We start from the raw sequence: 23,332 nt of genomic DNA, 5'->3' as shown, positions 1-23,332 counted from the left end.
CATGTCCAATCAATTGAATTTACCACAGGTGGACCTGAGCTCAATTTTGAGTCTCATAGCAAAGGGTCTGAATAATGTATACAAACCTGCTTTTGCTTTGTCTTTGTCATTATAGGGTATTGTGTGTAGATTGATAAAATCAAATATTTCATCTATTTTAGAATAAGGCTGTAACGTAACAAAATGTGGAAAAGGGGATTTTTTGTAGTACGTTAGCTGGTGACGTAGCAAAACTCAGCAAAAAATAAACGTCCCTTTTTCAGGACCCTGTCTTCAACTGATAATTTGTAAAAATCCAAATAACTTCACAAATCTTTATTGTAAAGGGTTTAAACACTGTTTCCCATGCTTGTTCAATGAATTAATGAACATGCACATGTGGAACGGTCGTTAAGACACTAACAGTTTACCGACAGACGTTTAGGCAATTAAGGTCACAATTATGAAAACTTAGGACACTAAAGAGGCCTTTCTACTGACTCTGAAAAGCACTAAAAGAAAGATGCCCAGGGTCCCTGCTCGCGAGAATGTGCCTTAGGCATGCTGCAAGGAGGCATGAAGACTGCAGATGTGGCCAGGGCAATAAATTGCAATGTCCGTACTGTGAGGCGCCTAAAACAGCGCTACAAGGAGACAGGACAGACAGCTGATCGTCCTCGCAACACCTGGACAGGATCGGTACATCCGAACATCACACCTGCGGGATAGCTACAGGATGGCAACAACAACTGCCCGAGTTACACCAGGAACGCACAAACCCTCCATCAGTGCTCAGACTGTCCGAAATAGACTGAGAGAGGCTGGACTGAGGGCTTGTAGGCCTGTTGTAAGGCAGGTCCTCACCAGACATCACCGGCAACAATGTCGCCTATAGGCACAAACCCACCATCGCTGGACCAGACAGGACTGGCAAAAAGTGCTCTTCACTGACGAGTCACGGTTTTGTCTCACCAGGGGTGATGATCGGATTCATGTTTATCGTCGACTAATGAGCGTTACACCGAGGCCTGTACTCTGGAGCGGGATCAAATTGGAGGTGGAGGGTCCGTCATGGTCTGGGGCTGTGTGTCACAGCATCATCGGACTGAGCTTGTTGTCATTGCAGGCCATCTCAACGCTGTGTGTTACAGGGAAGACATCCTCCTCCCTCATGTGATACCATTCCTGCAGGCTCATCCTGACATGACCCTCCAGCATGACAATGCCACCAGCCATACTGCTCGTTCTGTGCGTGATTTCCTGCAAGACAGGAATGTCAGTGTTCTGCCATGGCCAGTGAAGAGCTCAGATCTCAATCCCATTGAGCACGTCTGGGACCTGTTGGATCAGAGGGTGAGTGCTAGGGCCATTTCCCCCAGAAATGTCCGGGAACTTGTAGGTGCCTTATATCTCACAGTAACAACTGGCACATCTGGTGCAGTCCATGAGAAGGAGATGCACTGCAGTACTTAATGCAGCTGGTGGCCAACCCAGATACTGACTGTTACTTTTGATTTTGACCCCCCTTTGTTCAGGGACACATTATTCAATTTCTGTTAGTCACATGTCTGTGGAACTTGTTCAGTTTATGTCTCAGTTGTTGAATCTTGTTATGTTCATACAAATATTTACATATATTTATATTTAAAGAAACGCAGTTGCCAGTGAGAGGACGTTTCTTTTTTTGATGAGTTTAGTTAGCTGTTAGCCAATTGGTGTTCTCAACTAGTTCAAACCTAGTGAATGCTCCCAAGTCGTTCTTCCAATAACTCCCATAGAATATGAAATGTGGAATAACAACATGTCTTATTTCAGTCTGTGCTGGCCATGATGACGTTTAATCAAAGTGCAAGAAGTGATTGGATTTTCAAAAAGTCATCAATGTAAAGGAATTTCAGGAATATTATTATTTTCACCAAATGTTTTACCTAAATCCAATGACATGGTTAACATTTTCCATTGATTTTACCTTGAAATCACGTTAGTTGACAACTCAATCAAACGTAAATCAAAACTAGATGTTGACCTGACATCTGTGCCCATTGGGGTACCTTCAAAGAAGGAATTCAACAACTGTCCTCTGGGAAAGTCCCTTCCTGAATGGTAACAAGACAGAGAGACCAACCACAGTCTAAACCTCAACTGTAGGGCACAGTGTCTTAACAGGGTTATTTCTGGTCGCACCCTGGGCTACGATTCAATGCCCTGGCTGACGCTGTTGTTATCATGAGGTGTCTCATCTTCTAAGACCAGCCTGCGAACTTTGAACTCCAACTGTTTGCCAATTGTGTGGGCAGTAGCCTAGCTGGTACTGTCTCTGTTTGTATTCATACTACATGTACCGCCCTGCCAAATTCTCTCTATTTCACACAAAGATAGACACACAGACAACTGCAAGTATGCAACAACAACAAAAAACACAATGGCACACATCAGGACAGGGAAAAAACTACATGTTCTCTCTCTGTCATTATCCCTCTCTCTGGTGCTCTGAGGAGGCCACTCTTTTAAACCTAATGAGATCGCTTGTGTCAATAATTGAGTAGGGTGTGGGTTACAGAGCACGGTGGAGGAACAGCAGAAAGGAGCAGTTACTCTGTCCACAATGTGTCACTGGAACCCCTGTTTGTTTGTTGGAAAAATACCTCTGTTAGAAGACACGTACAAAAGGCACAATTATTTTTCGGGCAAGATTTAACTGGCAGTAGGCTAAATGGAAACAGAGTCTCTTTCAGTTTCACATTCTGCAATGTTGCCAGCCCTGATGTCACAAAGTGAGAGAAAAAGACAAATTCACATTTTTCATTATATCCATTACATGTTGTACAGGGAAAATGGAGTCCGAATTTGTGAACAGGTGAGTGAATTCACCAAAAAACGGGCTTTGTCGCTAGTGAAAGCTTTGTCGCTAGTGGTCATTCTGGTAGCTGCTTTATTGTAATACAGTAACGAATGAGCCCTGTCTCGTAGTGCTGAAATGTAGGACCCAATGATATAGTGCCTTCAGAAAGTATTCATACCCCTTTACTTTTTTCACATTTTGTTGAGTTACTGCCAGAATTTCAAATGTATTGAATGTAGATTTTGTGTCACTGGCCTGCACACAATACCCCATAATGTCAAAGTGGAATTATGTTTTTATCACTGAATACAAATTAATTACAAATGAAAAGCTGAAATGTCTTGAGTCAATAATGTGTTGTATTGGATTTGCCCCAAACATTACACTTTGTATTCAGAACAAAAAGGGAGTTGCTTTGCCACACTTTTTGCATTATTACTTTGGTGCCTTTTTGCTAACAGGATGCATGTTTTTTAATATTTTTATTCTGTACAGGCTTCCTTCTTTTCACTCTGTCAATTAGGTTAGTATTATGGAATAACTACAATGTTGGTGATCCATCTTCAGTGTTCTCCTATCAGAGCCATTCAACTATGTGACTGTTTTAAAGTCACCATTGGCCTCATTGTGAAATCCCTGAGCAGTTTCTTTCCTCTCCAGCAACTGAGTTAGTGACTGGGTTTATTGATACACCATCTGAAGGTGAATTCATAACTTAACCATGCTGAAAGGGATATTCAATGCCTGCTTTTGGTGGTTGAATCTGTTTGAAATTCACTGCTCGACTGAGGGGCTTTACAGATAATTGTGTGTGTGGGGTACAGAGAGGTAGTCATTCAAAAAAACACGTTAAACACTATTATTGACACAAAGTGAGTCTATGCAACTTATGCAAATTTTTACTCCTGAACTTTAGGCTTGTCATAACAAAGGGGTTGAATACTTATTGACTCAAGACATTTCAGCTTTTCATTTTTTAATATTGAGTCAAAACTCAAAAAAACATAATTCCACTTTGACATTATTGTGTGTAGGCCAGTGACAAAAAAAATCTAAATTTAAACCATTTAAAATTCAGGCTGTAAGAATATTTTTTTGGGGAGAAAGGGTGTGAATACTTTCATTTGGTTGCTTTACAGCCTTATTCTAAAATGGATTGAATTGTTTTTTTCCTCATCTACACACAGTACCCCATAATGACAAAGCAAAAACAGGTTTGTAGAAATGTTTGCAAATGTATTAAAACAAATACCCCGAAGGATCACATTTAGAGAAGTGTTCAGACACTTTACTCAGTACTTTGAAGCACCTTTGGCAGCGTTTACAGCCTAGAGTCTTCTTGGGTGATGTTACAAGATTGACACACCTGTATTTGCTGAGTTTCTCCCAGTCTTCTCTGCAGATCCTCTCAAGCTCTGTCAGGTTGGATGGGGAGCATTGCTGCACAGCTATTTTCAGGTCTCTCCAGATATGTTCAATCTGGTTCAAGTCCGGGCTCTGGATGGGAACCTCAAGGACGTTCAGAGACTTGTCCTGAAGCCACTCCTGTGTTGACTTGGCTTTGTGCGGTTGTCCTGTTGGAAGGTGAACCTCTGCCCCAGTCTGAGGTCCTGAGCAGGTTGTCATCAAGGATCTCTGTACTTTGCACATCTTTCCCTCGATCCTGACTAGTCTCCCAGTCACTGCCACTGGAAAACATCAGTGCTGCACCAGTGGGATGGTGCCAGGTTTCCTCCAGGCATGACACTTGGCATTCAGGCCAAAGAGTTCAATCTTGGTTTCAGCAGACCAGAGAATCTTGTCTCTCATGGTCAGAGTCCTTTAGCAATCTCCAAGCGGGCTGTCAGTGGCCTTTTACTGCCTTCTGGCCACTCTACCACAATGGCCTGAATGGTGGAGTGCTGCATTCCATTTATCCCTTTCTAGCCAGTCCTCCCCAATTAAGGTGTCACCAGCAATATAGCATTTGATTGAAATATCAGCCTAAATCTTCGCTTTTTTATTTGAAGAATAATCAGGAACATTTGAGACAGCTCTTGTCAGGGACAGGCCAGCAGACTCAGGGACTGTCGTTGGAAATCAGGGGCATCCGGTCTCTATGCACTAGACAGAAGTTGTTTGACACAGTGTGAGCAATAGAGCAACTGGTGACAGGGAGACCATTTTTACACTACATTTTGACTTCTACATTGATTAAGCTTGGAATAAAACAAGCTCACTCACAAAAAAGGTGAAGTCTTTAAAAGCTGACTTTATTCAAAAAAATGATAGAACTCATACTTGGTGGTATTGAAGTATGACAGTGAAATTTAAATTGTATTACTTGAAGTAAAAGCATAAACAGGCTTTAGGTTTAACCACACGGCACACACTCAACGTGCCAAAGTAACGCAACAGAAACATTCAACATACATAATCAAAGCATTGTCATTATTGGAAGGACATTCTGCAAATCCATTGATAGTGTCCCAGAACAGTGATGCAGTGTTGAGGAAATTGTAGTCTGGAGAAAAGTAACATGCATTGTTACCATTGTAGGATCACTGCTGCTCTATTCCAAGTCAGACTTTAATTGTGGATAAAGGAGTTTGAGGACGACATTGTCAGTTTCACATTTAAATAACAGTAGTCCTCAATTTGAATTAAAGTGTTAAACAGATTAACTGGTGTAAAATAGCTTTAAAAGTAGGCAGGTAAGAAGGTAGATGAGTGCAATTCTTAAACTAGTCATGACAAGTATTTGTTACAGAGAGAGACAAACATGTGCAAAAGTATCATGAAAACTAAAAACATTGGTCTAAAGTACAAATAAGATTAGTAATCATAACTAACACCAATAAGATCAACTGTCGTGGAATATTGGTCAAGCTCAAAAGGTATTGCCAATCTGGCTAAACACATGACATACAAGAACATGAAGTGAAAAAATAAGTGGGTTGGATAAAAGTGCAGCCTGTACATCATTTCAGTCTCATTCACTGGGGGGTTCAAGAAGTCAAAAACCTCTGCACATTCAATGGCTGACAGCTTTACAGTCATCACATTGTACTAAGAATACAACTTCTTACACTAGAAAACCATAGTAAAAAAAACATATTTACACATATAGAAAATGAGAATCACACAGCCAGCCAACTCAATGAGTGAAATGACTAAATGTACAGCAGGTGACAGAAGGGTTGAAGTTAATATTGTAGGAAAAAAAAAAAAAGTCCCCAGAAATTCTGCTGGGAATAAAATTGAGTAAAAAAAAAAAAAAAAAAAAAACTTTGAATATCACTGCAGTAGCCCGTGAAACAGTTGTACAGTACGTGGATATAGGAGGCCATATCATTACAACAAACAATCTAAAATATAAGAGGCTTTCCCCATTTACCTAGGTTGGACTCTTGAGCAAGAAAATACCACTATAATATTGAGATGCTAAGGGATGTGGTTGGTGTGATGAGAAGTCCATCATAGGTAGGCGGGGGCTACAGTACATCTTAAATGTCTTTAGGCATGAGATGTAGGCCACTAGTGACCTGGAAGCGCGTCTCATCTTCAATACCATACTGCTCCAGAGGGTCCTAGGAGAAGGTAATCAGTGTGTATTCAGGTTGTGTAGAGTTACTTTGTTAAGTCTATGGTTAGAAGAGACCATCCAGATAACAGGTCCGTCTGCCTTACCTTGCCGGTCAGCCGGTGGATCTCTGTGCGATAGAAGATCAAGTTCTTCCTCATGAACTCATAACTGTAGGACAGATGAGGAACAGAGTGGCAACTAGGCTGAGTCATGCAAAAATAGTCACCCACCCTGGCCCTGAAGAGCTTCTGTAGCTGTACCCTCTGCACTAATAGACAAGTGAAATGGGGCAGTCCTATATTACCTGGCCTTGATGATGGAGTCAATCCACTCCTGACACTGCTCCTGGGAGTCACACTCAAACAGGTACTTCCTCTCTGCCTCATCTAGGAAAGCTGAGAGAAGATTGGTTCCTTAGGACAGCAGTTCCCACAATGTTTTTGTACAGTGACTAAAGCTTAAAAAGGACTTTGGTTTTCCTTTTCTAGTTGAGCACTCTAGCAATGTTTATTCTGGATAAGAGCATCTGCTAAATTACAAAAAAAGTCAAACAAAAGTGGGTCACAGCCAACCAAACAATGAATGCAGAGGAGATCAGTTTTGGACTCACTGATAGAGAAGGCAAGGCTGTCCTCTCTTTCTACCCGGCACTGCTCTAGCAACAAGGCACCTTGAGGCTGTCAAGGAGAGAAAAAAAAAAACACACCCACTGTCACTTGCCCAGTCCCCATACAGTCAGAGACAGACATAAGATGGTGGTGGTGACTCTTCCTACCTCCTCCTCATCAGTTCGGAAGTAGAACAGGAAATTAACCACCAGCTTCACCAACCTCCTCTTCACAACTGGCATAACAGATGAGAACAAATGAATGAGCAAATGTCTTCCTGATCATGCCATCAATTTGACATTACAGTAGCCTTCCAATGAATGAGTAACAATTGCTAACCGGCAAGTTAGAGTAGCTAAGATCTAGACTAACGTTAGGTGTTGGACATCAGTGATAATGATAGTGATCCCACTCGGATTAGTCATACCATCTCCTTTCTTCGGTCCTCGCATGCCAAGTTCCGCCGCCCTCTCAGATGGTTGGCGACTCAACGAAATTAGTTCCTTCTCATTGAAACGCATCCTGAGGCGGTTCACAAATGCAGCACAGGGTTGACCGTTAATTATACAAATCTTTGGTCAACAACACTCTCAGCTAAAAAGAGCCATGTCCTTATGGCTGAGGGCAACCTAGCCTAGCTTGCTATTCTGTCAAAATGTCAGTGTTGGTAATATACATCGTTACACGCCTCACTGCGGTAGTTTCATGCGGGTAAACTCGTTTCAGCTAGTTCCTCAAGCCGCCTCCTGCTGCTGCTGTCAGAAGAAGTGCACTTACTTTCAACTACTCGCTGCCTAACTAACAAAGCGTCATGAAATGTGTTGGTTAAACACTGCGGTCGAAGTGTCCGATACTAGCCTAGCTACGTCCCTAGAAAAAAAAGAAACTTGGACACTCCTTTATATGTCACACTTGCTTTCGTAGTATGGTGACCGTGTGAGGACATTTTGTGGTTGGACTGATACGCATTTGAACATTATAGGCTATAAATTATGGCCAAAGGGATGTCTCAAATTTTAGGGAGGGGAGTAATTAAGATATTGATGTTTTTGTTAATCTAGTTCGTACAGTAAAGCTAAAGAAAGACCGCATTTGACATCGTCAAATTGTGTTTTCTGTACGTTTGTCAATAAAGATATACAAACGTACAAAAGTGACGTTCACGCGTGCGCATGAATGTTTAACTTGTGAACAGCGTGATCGAAACGTAAATTAATTGGTGAGTTTTACAACTAGTAATTATCTGGTAAATGTGGTATTAGCTAGGGTAATGTATTTATTTTACGGAATATACGGCAACCAGATATGAAAAGGTGCCCCGTTTTGTTCGTTTAAAGTTAAAATCGTCATTATGTTGAGCTACTTTGCCGGTTAGCTCAACAAAGCTACTTTAGCTAACATGCGCACCAAAACCCAGTAACGTATATTAGATGTAACTCATTTGATTTAGTTAATACATGCAGTGCTTTTGATGTAGTAACGTTAAGTTAGCCAATGATGTAGTTATGTTTGCAAATGGATAATGTAACTAGTTAGTATTGGATAAATAGCCAGCTAGTTAGTCGCACGCTAATCTATTGGCTAGGTAACGTTACGTTGTTTCAGTTGTTCTGCAAATGCATCATATGAATATATTTTACGTGTTCTCCAATGGTGGAGGTTAGATTGGCAATTGCCAATCACAGCCACAGAGATGGCTAGCTAGTTAAGTAGTTTCCACCTTCTATGCCACAGTGCAGATTAGTTGTGGAATTGATCTAATCAATCTTATTTATTTTGCTAGTGTTTGTTACAAACATAACATTGACAATATTCTTCCTGTATGTTTCTCCAGTCTGAAGACATTTTCAGACTATTTGACCAGCTGCCTATCAGCAGGAGGAGGTTTGAAGGTGAGTGAATCCATCGCCCCGCAAAGATGGATTTCCAACACAGAGCTGGGGGCAAGACGGGGAGCGGTGGCGTGGCGTCCTCCTCGGAGAGCAACCGGGATAGGCGAGAGCGGCTCCGCCAGCTGGCCCTGGAGACCATCGACATCAACAAGGACCCCTATTTCATGAAGAACCATTTGGGCTCTTATGAGTGTAAGCTGTGTCTGACACTACACAACAATGAGGTAAGAAAGTGCTAATTTTAACACACCATAACTCCTCTTTATATGATGATACATTTAGGGCCCCCCCCAAAAAAAAAATAAAACAAATAATCCTTGGTTAACCTAGAGTCGTCTGTTCAATCGATTGGTCAACATTAAAACATTTAGTTTTCCTACACCCTACAGTGAGGGGAAAAAGGTATTTGATCCCCTGCTGATTGTACGTTTGCCCACTGACAAAAATGATCAGTCCATAATTTTAATGGTAGGTTTATTTGAACAGTGAGACAGAATAACAAAACAATCCAGATAAATGCATGTCAAAAATGTTATGAATTGATTTGCATTTTAATGAGGGAAATAAGTATGACCCCTCTGCAAAACATGACTTACTTGGTGGCAAAACCCTTGTTGGCAATCAGAGGTCAGACGTTTCTTGTAGTTGGCCACCAGGTTTGCACACATCTCAGGAGGGATTTTGTCCCACTCCTCTTTGCAGATCTTCTCCAAGTCATTAAGGTTTCGAGGCTGACATTTGGTAACTCAAACCTTCAGCTCCCTCCACAGATTTTCTATGGGATTAAGGTCTGGAGACTGGCTAGGCCACTCCAGGACCTTAATGTGCTTCTTCTTGAGCCACTCCTTTGTTGCCTTGGCTGTGTGTTTTGGGTCATTGTCATGCTGGAATACCCATCCACGACCCATTTTCAATGCCCTGGCTGAGGAAAGGAGGTTCTCACCCAAGATTTGACGGTACATGGCCCCATCCATCGTCCCTTTGATGGGGTGAAGTTGTCCTGTCCCCTTAGCAGAAAAACACCCCAAAGCATAATGTTTCCACCTCCATGTTTGACGGTGGGGATGGTGTTCATGGTCATAGTTAGCATTCCTCCTCCTCCAAACATGGTGAGTTGAGTTGATGCCAAAGAGCTCCATTTTGGTTTCATCTGACCACAACACTTTCACCCAGTTGTCCTCTGAATCATTCAGATGTTCATTGGCAAACATCAGACAGGCATGTATGTGCTTTCTTGAGCAGGGGGACCTTGCGGGCACTGCAGGATTTCAGTCCTTCACGGCGCAGTGTGTTGCCAACTGTTTTCTTGGTGACTATGGTCCCAGCTGCCTTGAGATCATTGACAATATCCTCCCGTGTAGTTCTGGGCTGATTCCTCACCGTTCTCATGATCATTGCAACTCCACGAGGTGAGATCTTGCATGGAGCCTGGATGGAGATTTGTTTGGAATCTTGATTGATTGATTGCTTATGTGGACAGGTGTCTTTTATACAGGTAACAAGCTGAGATTAGGAGTACTCCCTTTAAGAGTGTGCTCCTAATCTCAGCTCGTTACCTGTATAAAAGACACCTGGGAGCCAGAAATCTTTCTGATTGAGAGGGGGTCAAATACTTATTTCCCTCATTAAAATCCAAATCAATTTAACATTTTTGACATGTGTTTTTCTGGATTTTGTTGTTGTTATTCTGTCTCTCACTGTTCAAATAAACCCACCATTAAAATTATAGACGGATCATTTCTTTGTCAGTGGGCAAACGTACAAAATCAGCAGGGGATCAAATACTTTTTTCCCTCACTGTATGTGTTTTAATAAAATCAACTATATGTAGGCTACTGAGCTTGTCTGATGCTTTTAGCACATTGATTTAAATTATTAAGACACAAATGATTTGAGGGAGCCAGAGATCAAGATAGCCTAACAAGAAGAAAAACTGTTCCCGACCCTCTTCCTCCGCTGCTGCTGGCCTTCGCAGATTCTGTTGTTATGCTCCTAAGAGGTTACACCAGGAGGTGGCAACCATTTCCATTTGGAGTGCCAATATATCTTACCATTTCTACCGATCCGCGTGCCAGTTATGATTTTCGTGGAACAGTTTAATTTAATTTAAGTCTTCGTATCGCAAAATGATTGCGGTTAATCAAAATTCTAAAAGTAAGTTCTATTGCCGTTGCCAACTATGTAAAAGAAAAATGGCCTACAAATAAAAACATTGCAGCCTGCAGATAGAAAATATCCTTATAAATATCCTATATATTGCATTGGCTATGCATGGCCTGTCTGCAAGGAACTTGAAACATTGTGTCAACTATTAACTTGGGTCTGGCCTGAAGCTCACTCTAGCAAACTTGCAACATTGTCTCAAATATTCTGGGCCTTCAGAGTTTCCAGCTCCAGTAAGTTTCGGACAGACATAGCTGTAGGCTATTTGCGCAAGGGATAAGAAGTAATCAGGTAGGCCTATTTTATGATGTTTCCACCGGATAAGAGAATTACATTTTTTCCCTCTCTTTCAAGCTGAGTGGTTATCGAAATAAAGCAGGAATGATTTTTTAAAAATAGGCTACTTTGAGGAACTAAACTCAGCAAAAAAATTAATGTCCCCTTTTCAGGACCCTGTAAAAATCCAAATAACATCACAGATCTTCATTGTAAAGGGTTTACACACTGGTTCCGTTGCTTGTTCAATGAGCCGTAAACAATTAATGAAGATGCACCTGTGGAATTGTCGTTAAGACACTAACAGCTTACAGATGGTAGGCAATTAAGGTCACAGTTATGAAAACGTAGGACACTAAAGAGGCCTTTCTTCTGACTCTGATCTGAAAAACACCAATAGAAAGTTGCCCAGGGTTCCCTGCTCATCTGCGTGAACGTGCCTTAGGCATGCTGCAAGGAGGCATGAGGACTGCAGATGTGGCTAGGGCAATACATTGCATTGTCCTTACTGTGAGACGCCTAAGACAGCGCTACAGGACGGACAGCTGACCGTAACAACACCTGCACAGGATCGGTACATCCGAACATCACACCTGTGGGACAGGTACAGGATGGCAACAACAACTGCCCAAGTTACAACAGGCCTACAAGCCCTCAGTCCAGCCTCTCTCAGCACTGATGGAGGGATTGTGCGTTCCTGTTGTAAGTCAGATCCTCACCAGGCATCACCGGCAACAACGCCGCCTATGGGCACAAATCCACCGTCGCTGGATCAGACAGGTCTGGCAAAAAGTGCTCTTCACTGACAAGTCGTGGTTTTGTCTCACCAGGGATGATGGTTGGATTCCCGTTTATCGTCGAAGGAATGAGCGTTACACCGAGGCCTGTACTCTGGAGCAGGATCGATTTTTAAGGTGGAGAGTCCGTCATGGTCTGGGGCGGTGTGTCACAGCATCATCGGACTGAGCTTGTTGTCATTGCAGGCAATCTCAACGCTGTGAGTTACAGGGAAGACATTATCCTCCCTCATGTAGTACATTTCCTGCAGGCTCCTCCTGACATGACCCTCCAGCAATGCCACCAGCCATACTGCTCGTTCTTTGTGTAATTTCCTGCAAGACAGGAATGTCAATGTTCTGCCATGGCCAGCGACGATCCCAGATCTCAATCCTATTGAGCACGTCTGGGACCTGTTGGATCAGAGGGTGAGGGCTAGGGCCATTCCCCCCAGAAATGTCCGGGTAGCCTAGGCCTAATTCTTTGCATAATCAGATTTGTGTCCTTACTCAACATTGACAGGAGCCAAAACTTGTTTCCTACAAGTGTAGCCTAGGTTGTGCAGTCTACAAACAATGTGTCCACTCTGACCATGAGAACGCTAAAATAATGTAATAATATATTGAGTGCATTGACATAAATTAACGTATCCAAACAAACATTGTGGACTAGAAATGATGGTAATTACCGATGCATTTACTACTGGTAATACTGTTGTGCCATCCCCGTGTCCTCCGCAATGGATTAGTCCACTGAGACAGTCATGGATGACAGGTCAGAAGTTTGCACACGTCTACTCATTCAAGGGTTTTACTTTATTTTTACTATTTTCTACATTGTAGAATAACAGTGAAGACATCAAAACGATGAAATAACACATGTAATCATATAGTAACCAAAAAAGTGTTAAACAAATCAAAATATATTTTAGATTCATCAATGTAGCTACTCTTTGCATTGAGGACAGCTTTACACACTCTTGGCATTCTCTCAACCAGCTTCACCTGGAATGCTTTTACAATAGTCTTGAAGGAGTTGATACATATGCTGAGCACTTGATGGCTTATTTTCCTTCACTCTGCGGTCCAACTTATCCCAAACCATCTCAATTGTGTTCAGGTCGGGTGATTGTGGAGGCCAGGTCATCTGATGCAGCACTCCATCACTCTCCTTCTTGGTTAAATATCCCTTACACAGCCTGGAGGTGTGTTGGGTGATTGTCCTGTTGAAAAACAAATGATAGTCCCACTAAGCGCAAACCACATGTGATGGCGTATCACTACAGAATGCTGTGGTAGCCATGCTGGTTAAGTGTGCCTTGAATTCTAAATAAATCACAGACAGTGTCACCAGCAAAGCAGCCACACACCATCACACCACCTCCTCTATGCTTCATGGTGGGAACCACACGTGGAGATCATCCGTTCACCTACTGTACGTACGCCTCTTGGAGGAGGGAACGCAACACCCTGCTACATCTCAACTCCCCGTGGAGTGAAAAAGTATGTGATTGTTGGTGTGGGGAAAGACAGAGGCAGAGAGAAATACAGTTTACAGGTCATTTATTACTCCTAAACACGGTAAGGTGGGGAAAAGGGGCTGGTCAAATAATAATAATCACAGGCAGAACAGTTGAAACTGGAGCAGCAGCACGGCCAGGTGGACTGGGGACAGCAAGGAGTCATCATGCCCGGTATTCCTGAGGCATGGTCCTAGGGCTCAGGTCCTCCGAGAGAAAGAAAGAGAGAATTAGAGAGAGCACACTTAAATTCACACAGGACACCGGATAGGACAGGAGAAGTACTCCAGATATAACAAACTGACCCTAGCCCCCCGACACAAACTACTGCAGCATAAATACTGGAGGCTGAGACCGGAGGGGTCAGGAGACACTGTGGCCCCATCGGATGACACCCCCAGTCAGGACCAAACAGGAAGGATATAACTTTCAAAGGTCTTAATTTTCCTAGATGTCTTAAAGTAATGGTGGACTGTCGTTTCTCTTTGTTTATTTGAGCTGTTCTTGCCATAATATTGACTTGGTCTTTTACCAAATAGGGATATATTCTGTATACCACCCCTACCTTGTCACAACACAACTGATTGGCTCAAAAACATTAAGAAGGAAATCAATTCCACAAATTAACTTTTAACAAGGCACACCTGTTAGTTCAAATCAAATCAAATTTTATTTGTCACATACACATGGTTAGCAGATGTTAATGTGAGTGTAGCGAAATGCTTGTGCTTCTAGTTCCGACAATGCAGTAATAACCAACAAGAAAATCTAGCTAGCAATTCCAAAACTAGTGTAAGGGGATAAAGAATATGTACATAAAGATATATGAATGAGTGATGGTACAGAGCGGCATAGGCAAGATACAGTAGATGGTATTGGGTACAGTATATACATATGAGATGAGTATGTAAACAAAGTGGCATAGTTAAAGTGGCTAGTGACACATGTATTACATAAAGATGCAGTAGATGATATAGAATACAGTATATACGTATACATATGAGATGAATAATGTAGGGTATGTAAACATTATATTAGGTAGCATTTTATATTAGGTAGTTGAAATGCATTCCAGGTGACTACCTCAAGAAGCTGGTTGAGAGAATGCCAAGAGTGAGCAAAGCTGTCATCAAGGCAAAGGGGGTGGCTACTTTGAAGAATCTCAAATATAAAATATATTGAGATTTGTTGTAACACTTTTTTTGTTGTTGGTCACTACATGATTCCGTATGTGTTTTCATAGTTGTGATGTCTTTACTATTATTTTACAATGTAGAAAATAGTACAAATAAAGAAAAACCCTTAAATAGGTGTGTTCAAACTTTTGACCGGTACTGCATATATATATTTGCAAATGCTCGACTATAAAATCTTGGTCGACCTACAGACTTTCGACCAAACAACTGACCAGTCGACAAAATGTGGTCAGCCCTAGTTCAAAAGGTTCATTTGAATTCATGATCTTAACCGTTTTCTCATCACAGGGCAGCTATCTGGCCCATACACAGGGAAAGAAGCATCAGACCAATTTGTAAGTACATATCGATTACCACTTAAAAAAACATTTATATAATTGAAGAACTTTGTATATTTGGTGTTGCTCACTTCCCTGTTTTGTTGAATGCAGAGCGAGAAGAGCAGCCAAAGAAGCAAAAGAAGCCCCTGCCCAGCCAGCCCCCGAAAAGGTGAAGGTCGAGGTCAAGAAATTTGTGAAGATTGGTCGACCAGGGTACAAAGGTAGGTTATGTGTTTTGATGTTAGTAAGTCATCAACGATTCAATGACAGCAGAACAATCTGTTATGTACTGTCAGGGTTCTCCCCAGGATTTTCTAACAAGGTGGTGCTGCTGAGTGTGGGTGGGTGTGCAGTGGCCCCAATTTTTGCATTCTTGAATAGCTATAAATGCCATTTTCTGCAACCTCGAGCAAAAATAGTCCTTAAATGATAAAAGTTTAAAAAAAATAGTTGGGCAGTCCACAAGGTGGCGCAGTGTCCCTCTTACATTCTTTGTGGAGAATCGTGGAGCTGAACTGATATGACTTCCCTTGTCAACAGTAACCAAGCAGAGAGATCCAGAGAGTGGGCAACAGTCTTTACTTTTCCAGGTGAGTCTGAATGAGACATGGACATAATTAACATGGGTCAAATGTTATTGGTCACATACACGTGTTCAGCAGATGTTATTGGTCACATACGTGTTCAGCAGATGTTATTGGTCACATACATGTGTTCAGCAGATGTTATTGGTCACATACACGTGTTCAGCAGATGTTATTGGTCACATACACGTGTTCAGCAGATGTTATTGGTCACATACACGTGTTTAGCAGATGTTATTGGTCACATACACGTGTTTAGCAGATGTTATTGGTCACATACACGTGTTCAGCACATGTTATTGGTCACATACACGTGTTCAGCACATGTTATTGGTCACATACACGTGTTTAGCAGATGTTATTGGTCACATACACGTGTTTAACAGATGTTATTGCGGGTGTAGCGAAATGCTTGTTGTAGCGAGATACGACAAGGTCAGATCAATGGAGGGAAAGCAATTTCTACTGTTCTGAGTCTTGGGACATACTGGTTACCTTGAGTAACTATCCTTCTCCTCCCTTATTAGATTGATTACCCAGAGATAGCGGAGGGCATAGGGCCCAGGCATCGCTTCATGTCTGCATACGAGCAGCGCATTGAGCCCCCAGACCGTCGTTGGCAGTACCTTCTACTGGCTGCAGAACCATATGAGACCATCGCCTTCAAGGTGTGTGTCTTCATTTGGACCTAAGGGAATCCCCAATCACTCCAATTTGTCTTTGCCTCGTACTGACAAATCATACCTGTTTTGTATGTTCTGTATTTCTGCAGGTGCCAAGCAGAGAGATTGATAAAGCCGAGAGTCGCTTCTGGACCCACTGGAACAAAGATACAAAGCAGGTTTGGTACTGGTGCTGACAGTCCCATAGATGGTTGTATCTTCCGAAGGATATTTGAGTATTAATAGAATCCTGAACTGAATGTACACGTCATTTAATCCCCCCCAATATCTTTCCAGTTTTTCCTCCAATTCCACTTCAAGATGGAGAAATCCCTCGCTCCACCCAGCGGACCCGTACCCCCGATGGGTGTAAAGCGCCCCCCTCCGCTGATGAGTGGGATAGGTCCTCGGCCCCCCAATGAGGCCATGCCCCCTCCACCCCCAGGGGGGATGCATATGCCCCCTTTGCCACCTGGTGCCCCTGGCCCTCCTCAGATGCACCACCATCATCAGATGCAACACGGTGGCCCCGGGATGGGCATGCCACCCCTGATGAGACCCCCGCTCCCTTCTGACAGTCATGGAGGAATGCCCCATCAAAACAACTGATTGTGTTTGCCTATCGTTTGGTTGCTATTACACTACAGTGCCCCTTCATTGGACTGTGTCAAGTGTACTGTTTCAATGTACACTTTCTAAACTGGATGACACGTTGTTAATCCACATGCTTTTTTACCGACGGACCATATTCATTAGGTTTTGTACACAGTTGCCAAGGGAATTTTGTCATACTGAAATATTGTCTCTGGCAGCATCTACACTCGGGGTACTACTCCGAATTAAGCAGTGTACATGTCATGGCCATGCATTCTAAGTGTTCTGCTAGTGTGGATATTGTAAGGTGGTCATTGTTTTGTGAGCTCTGTAATAGCACCAGTATGAATAGATTCCTCTGTATTGTAGATTTTGAGCCCTCTGAATTAAACAACATATTTGACAATCCACAATTCATCTTTAAATATACTTTTTTTTATAATAAAGAATGTGGAAAAGTGAGTTGTGTCTTGTGATAGTACTCTGCTTGGCTGGAAAGAAAATGTGTTTAGCTACAAAGACAATATATGCTTGTGGAATAATACAATACTTCTTTGTTTCTCAAAGAGTACACAGGGAAAGCTTTATTGATGTGTCCAATGCTTTGTGATGGAGTTAAGGTAGCAGAAATTAGATGTTACAAAAGTTATTATTTTTTTTTCTCCAAGTACAGTATTTACAGTGTTATCAAAAAAACGACATCAATTGCCCAGGCAGTCTGAAACATCCAGCATTGCTATAAAGAGGCCCCAGTTGAGCAGTTATTTTACAATAGCACCCTTACAATTCATCAATTAAGTCTCATCTTTACAATACAAACCACAAATCATTCAATATTCTAAGCAAGAAGTACATGGCAGACTAAGAACTGGTTTGCTCTTCTGACTGGCACTTGTAATGGCTGCCAATGAGCCAACAGCATGTATTAGTTGTAAGTGATGTGGCCTCATTATACAATTACAAATGGAGAACTAGATCTATCGTTGTACTCCTTTACTAAATGTTTCATCAGCGTGGTGTTTGCCTTAAGATTTGCTGGCTTTTGACTTCATAACCTTTTGTAGCTTCTTGGGTTTTACCTCATCTTCCCCTTCATTTATTTCCTCTTCCTCATCCATGTTTTCCACATCTCTCAGCTTGGCCTGTTTTCCCTTTTTCTTTCCCTTAGTTTCTTCATCCCTCTCTCTCTTGGCCCTCTTGTCTTTTGTCTTCCCCTCTCTGCCTTTTACAAGTTTTCTCTCTGGTGTTCCATTGCCTCTCAGGCCCTTCAGCGACCTCTCTCGAACCCTTTTCTTCACTCGACCTTGTTTGGTTTCCCCTTCATCAGCTTCTTCTTCATTATCGTCATCAATGTCAGGTAACCACCAGAAGAGCACCTCATACAGAGACGTCTCAGGCTGCAGAAACAGGAAATGGTCAAAAGCAAACACAAGTGCAGAACATCTTTGGAAAAAGGTACTACAGGCTAACTTAAACACTGCATGAGTATGTACTTTATACTCAAACAACATACTATTTGAAAATGCTGTGGTGTTTGTGTTAATATCTCGCTCGTTATCAAACTTAAGAATCTGATTTGGGAAAATTGTCCAGGTAAAGCGGTCAATCAAATCAGAGACATGCGTAGGGCACTATCTGGTGTCCCTTTCTGCCAGCTATGCATTCTGAGGTAGAAATGGATGGAATTGTTGTGGTCCCATACACGTTTTCAGTGAATGTTGTATGACGTGAATGTGTATTTCAAGCACGATTCAACTTAAGCCTGTTGAATGGAAGTGTGAGATTCCATACACACACATGCAGCTACAATCTATATATTTATCTATATTTTAATGGATTGTCCAGCTAACTGTCAGTGACGGTAGTAGCTGATCTGCAAAGTGCAGATGAAAACCAGCACACACTGCAGGCTTTTATGAGTGCTGCTTGGCATCAAATCTCCTGTAATCCATACCATGTCGGGAATGAGGTTTCTGAGCCCAGAGAGACGGGAGAGTATTTTGTATGTCTGTACCACTACCTCCTGTGGTTGGACTTTGTGTCTCAGCGCGGAGCGCCTCACAGTCAGTGCAATGTCATACTCCTCTTCCTCCACACCCCGTCCACCTTTTATGGTTTCTATAGGATGACAGGACAATCACATCCGTCATGGAAATCACTTTAATCATTAATGACAAAGTACTTTTTTAATTCCCAGCACCTCAGAGGTGTGCCAGTTCTCCTAAGGAAAAGAGATGATTTACTGTATACAGTATACTGTATGTAGTGGGGTGTGGGTTACACTTGTCTACTTGCCGTGTAGTTTCTGAAAGACAGTGCTGACCAGCAGGATGGTGATGGCTATGAACAGACAGCGGTTGAGGGTGACCCCTTCCCAGGGTGTCTCTATCTGGCTCAAGTTCTGGAGAGACATAGCTTTTCGCAGAGACACTGAGATACACAGAGAAGAAGAGAAACAAAGACGGGGGTTATAATAGCATAAATCAGGTGTCTTTGACATGTTTTTGAGAGATAAAGAGAGAGAGTTTGGAGAGAGAGAAAGAGAGGTGGGCTCACTGCTTCTGGCAGGGAGACTGGGTTCTCTGGGCATCATCTTGGGGACTTGCTGCCTAACTGGAGGTTCCTGTTGAGAAGGCATTGTCCTCTCCTGGAGGGTCCGCCTTCTCTCCTGAGTGTACATTTCTGCAGAGAAACAGATCAGAGTTAGCCAGGGGGATACTCACTAGGTTGACCACCACCATAATATAGTACATCCATTGGGAGCAGGCAAGGACATGGTGTTGGTGGTGTATACTCTAACGGCTACTGGTGCAGAACGGGTGAGTAGAGTGTGAGAGAAATGAGATGAGGGAGAGAGAAAATACATACTCGGTTGTAACTAGAGGATAGGGGCTTTGCTAGTTAAAGCTCCCCAGTAAGGCTGTGTGAGGTGAATTCACTCCGTGGTGCTCTTAGGACCAGAGATCATATTACAATGACGTGGTAACTATGTAGAGGAATGTTGCTACCACCAGCCTGCACCACTCACATGTTATTAGACCGCAGGGTTCTGGAATAGGGACCCTAACGGTTTTAGTATACTTGGTGTAAAGACTTCTTGACCCCAACGATAACCTTAAAAGATAAGAAAACGGTATATACACTCAGTTTATTAGATACACTCATTTAGAACCAGCATATTCTAACGTTCAGTAGAACAGTAACTGAATGCCTTGATGCTCGTCTGCCTGCTTTATATAGCAAGCCACGTGACTCACTGTCTGTAGCACCGAACCATTTACGTGAATGGGGGGGTTTAGGTCACTCAGCTGGTAAAGGAGACCAGGCTTGGTTGTGTTTCCTGGTCCAGTGGTACTTGGAATAAGGTCTATATTTACTTCAATCTGTGATTGATTGTCTGCCACAGAGACTGAAACAGTGTCTGACTCACGCTCTTTGTTGTGGTCAGTGAGCTTCAGTTGAGTGTGTGTGTGTGTGTGTGTGTGTGTGTGTGTGTGTGTGTGTGTGTGTGTGTGTGTGTGTGTGTGTGTGTGTGTGTGTGTGTGTGTGTGTGTGTGTGTGTGTGTGTACCTACCTTTACCTGGTCTGTGGACAGGCTTCTGTGGTGGAGGTTCTGGTCTGGCTAACTCCTCAAACTCTTCTCCACCCCTGCCCTGAGAGAGGGGGAGAAAGGAGGGAGAGGGTAAGAGGCGAGAAGAGATTTATAGGATTGTCACAGTTAATTATGTTACAATTATTTTTCCTGAGACACATACAGTATATAGGGGGTAGAAACAAGACACAGACTTTATATTGTCAATGCATTTGGTCAGAGCATACCTATGGCTTAGTTGCTATTTTTAGATGGGAGTTTTTTGCTTGCTGTCGATATAGACGTGTAAATGAAATGAATGATGACTGGATAATTATACAGTGCCTTGCGAAAGTATTCGGCCCCCTTGAACTTTGCAACCTTTTGCCACATTTCAGGCTTCAAACATAAAGATATAAAACTGTATTTTTTTGTGAAGAATCAACAACAAGTGGGACACAATCATGAAGTGGAACGACATTTATTGGATATTTCAAACTTTTTTAACAAATCAAAAACTGAAAAATTGGGCGTGCAAAATTATTCAGCCCCCTTAAGTTAATACTTTGTAGCGCCAATATTATCGCTTGCACAGTGCTCCTTGGGATGTTTAAAGCTTGGGAAATCTTTTTGTATCAAAATCCGGCTTTAAACTTCTTCACAACAGTATCTTGGACCTGCCTGGTGTGTTCCTTGTTCTTCATGATGCTCTCTGCGCTTTTAACGGACCTCTGAGACTATCACAGTGCAGGTGCATTTATACGGAGACTTGATTACACACAGGTGGATTGTATTTATCATCATTAGTCATTTAGGTCAACATTGGATCATTCAGAGATCCTCACTGAACTTCTGGAGAGAGTTTGCTGCACTGAAAGTAAAGGGGCTGAATAATTTTGCACGCCCAATTTTTCAGTTTTTGATTTGTTAAAAAAGTTTGAAATATCCAATAAATGTCGTTCCACTTCATGATTGCGTCCCACTTGTTGTTGATTCTTCACAAAAAAATACAGTTTTATATCTTTATGTTTGAAGCCTGAAATGTGGCAAAAGGTCGCAAACTTCAAGGGGGCCGAATACTTTCGCAAGGCACTGTACATTGAGTATACCAAACATTAAGAACACCTTCCTAATATTGAGTTGCAAATCCCCCCCCCCCCCCCTTTTCCCCTCAGAACAGCTTAAATTCATCAGGGCATGAACTCTACAAGGTGTCAAAAGCGTTCCACATGGATGCTGGCCCATGTTGATTCCAATGCTTCCCACAGTTGTGTCAAGATGGCTCGATTTCCTTTGGGTGGTGGACCGTTCTTGATACACACAGGAAACTGTTGAGTGTGAAAAACCCAGCAGCGTTGCAGTTCTTGACACAAATCGGTGCACCCGGCACCTACCTGCATACCCTATTCAATGGCAGTTAAATATTTTGTCTTGCCCATTCACCCTTTGAATCCCACATATACACAATCCATATCTCAATTGTTTCTAGGCTAAAAAATCCTTCTTTAACCCGTCTCCTCCCCTTCATCTACACTGATTGAAGTGGATTTAACAAGTGACATCAATAAGGGATCATAGCTTTCACCTGGATTCACCTGGTCAGTCTGTGTCATGGAACTAACAGGTCTTAATGTTTTTAATAAACTGGGTGGTTCGAGCCCTGAATGCTAATTGGCTGATAGCCGAGGTATATCAGACCGTATACCACGGGTATGACAAACATGTCTTTTTACTGCCCTAATTACATTGGTAACCAGTTTATAATAGTAATAAGGAACGGCTAAGGGCTGTGTCCAGACACTCCGCAATGCGTCGTGCCTAAGAACAGCCCTTAGCCGTGGTATGTTGGCCATATACCACACCCCCTCTTGCCTTATTGCTTAAGTATACTCATTGTATAATCAGTCATTACAGTAGAATATACTGTGTAATTATAACCAACACATATGTAACAGACCGTAGTAAAGCAACAACAACAACAAACAACAAAGGCGTTAGGCGTCAAGGCAACCTCTCCGGCACTTGAGTAACTTCAGGCCCAGTCTACTAACCTAAATTATTACATTCTAATCCACTGAAGCCATAGTTGAGGATATTACATTTCTGATTGAACCTTGAACTGATCTTATAACAGTCCTAAAAATAGTGATGAGTCGACACTATAGAGAAACAGACACACAAACAGGCATGGATAGTTGCAGAGGATGCTATGATGTTCCAGCTGGGATAGCAGCTTGTCTCCCCAACCGTATGGCCTGACCCCTAACCCTTGACCTCAGACGGAGTGCGTCTTACCTGGTTCGACATGAGGGGTGCCTCAGAAAACATCAAGGACCTTTGTCAATGAGCAGTTGTCCTGGAGCAGGGCCGGGGTGGTGGCAGAGACACCCTCTGTGTGGAGGGTGACAGCCAAGCACAGCTGCAGCATTGAGAATGAAAAAACAAAAAGCATTGAGTGTCAGCCAGAGGGGTTGAACGATGCTGGGTGGACTACATGCCAGCTGACAGATCCAGAGATAGAGGTATGGGGAGGGAGAATGAGGGATGGGGGGAGAGCAAGGGTTATGCTAAATCAGGAATGGCCACTTCTGATGCTGCAGGGCTGCTTTGTATGCAGGCTTGTTCTAGACCAGCATGAACCCATGTTCAATTATTGTCATTTATTCAATTATTTGTCAATGAAATTACCCATGGCTGCTTAGAATTTGACATTGATATTGTGGGTCAATATGAAACGCAGACATGTGTTATTTTTTCCATTATGCTTTATGGGCGACAACTGTA

The 23,332-nt window shown here is 42.5% G+C and overlaps 3 protein-coding genes across 6 annotated transcripts; 1 reads left to right on the top strand and 2 right to left on the bottom strand.

Moving 5' to 3' along the window:
• Positions 1-5,052: 5,052 nt before the first annotated feature.
• plekhj1 (pleckstrin homology domain containing, family J member 1) lies at positions 5,053-7,885 on the bottom strand. Its single transcript, XM_021613948.2, has 6 exons — positions 7,422-7,885; positions 7,162-7,229; positions 6,997-7,063; positions 6,691-6,781; positions 6,491-6,554; positions 5,053-6,390 (listed from the first exon to the last, which is right to left on the bottom strand). Exons 1-6 carry the CDS (start codon positions 7,513-7,515, stop codon positions 6,307-6,309), a joined length of 468 nt encoding a protein of 155 aa, XP_021469623.2. The 5' UTR covers positions 7,516-7,885; the 3' UTR covers positions 5,053-6,306.
• Positions 7,886-8,001: 116 nt separating this feature from the next.
• On the top strand, positions 8,002-17,439 carry sf3a2 (splicing factor 3a, subunit 2). Its single transcript, XM_021613946.2, has 8 exons — positions 8,002-8,213; positions 8,829-9,110; positions 15,106-15,152; positions 15,249-15,358; positions 15,678-15,727; positions 16,249-16,389; positions 16,494-16,562; positions 16,681-17,439. The coding sequence occupies exons 2-8, from the start codon at positions 8,913-8,915 to the stop codon at positions 16,990-16,992; spliced, it is 927 nt and encodes a 308-aa protein (XP_021469621.1). The 5' UTR covers positions 8,002-8,213; positions 8,829-8,912; the 3' UTR covers positions 16,993-17,439.
• Positions 17,440-17,530: 91 nt separating this feature from the next.
• On the bottom strand, positions 17,531-23,000 carry LOC110530701. 4 transcript variants are annotated; one of them, XM_036986358.1, is made up of 6 exons: positions 22,844-23,000; positions 20,552-20,630; positions 19,534-19,659; positions 19,273-19,407; positions 18,932-19,095; positions 17,531-18,374 (listed from the first exon to the last, which is right to left on the bottom strand). In XM_036986358.1, exons 1-6 carry the CDS (start codon positions 22,874-22,876, stop codon positions 18,003-18,005), a joined length of 909 nt encoding a protein of 302 aa, XP_036842253.1. In that variant the 5' UTR covers positions 22,877-23,000; the 3' UTR covers positions 17,531-18,002. The 4 variants fall into 4 exon arrangements, with proteins under 4 accessions (XP_036842253.1, XP_036842255.1, XP_036842254.1 ...); XM_036986360.1 differs by having other exon boundaries at positions 18,998-19,095; positions 22,844-22,999; XM_036986359.1 differs by having other exon boundaries at positions 20,558-20,630; positions 22,844-22,999.
• Positions 23,001-23,332: the final 332 nt, after the last annotated feature.

This window comes from Oncorhynchus mykiss, chromosome 8 (assembly GCF_013265735.2).
Source record: "Oncorhynchus mykiss isolate Arlee chromosome 8, USDA_OmykA_1.1, whole genome shotgun sequence".
NCBI classification, from domain to species: domain Eukaryota; kingdom Metazoa; phylum Chordata; class Actinopteri; order Salmoniformes; family Salmonidae; genus Oncorhynchus; species Oncorhynchus mykiss.
Note: the sequence above shows the minus strand (reverse complement) of the source record. Positions and strands in the feature narration are given on the sequence as shown.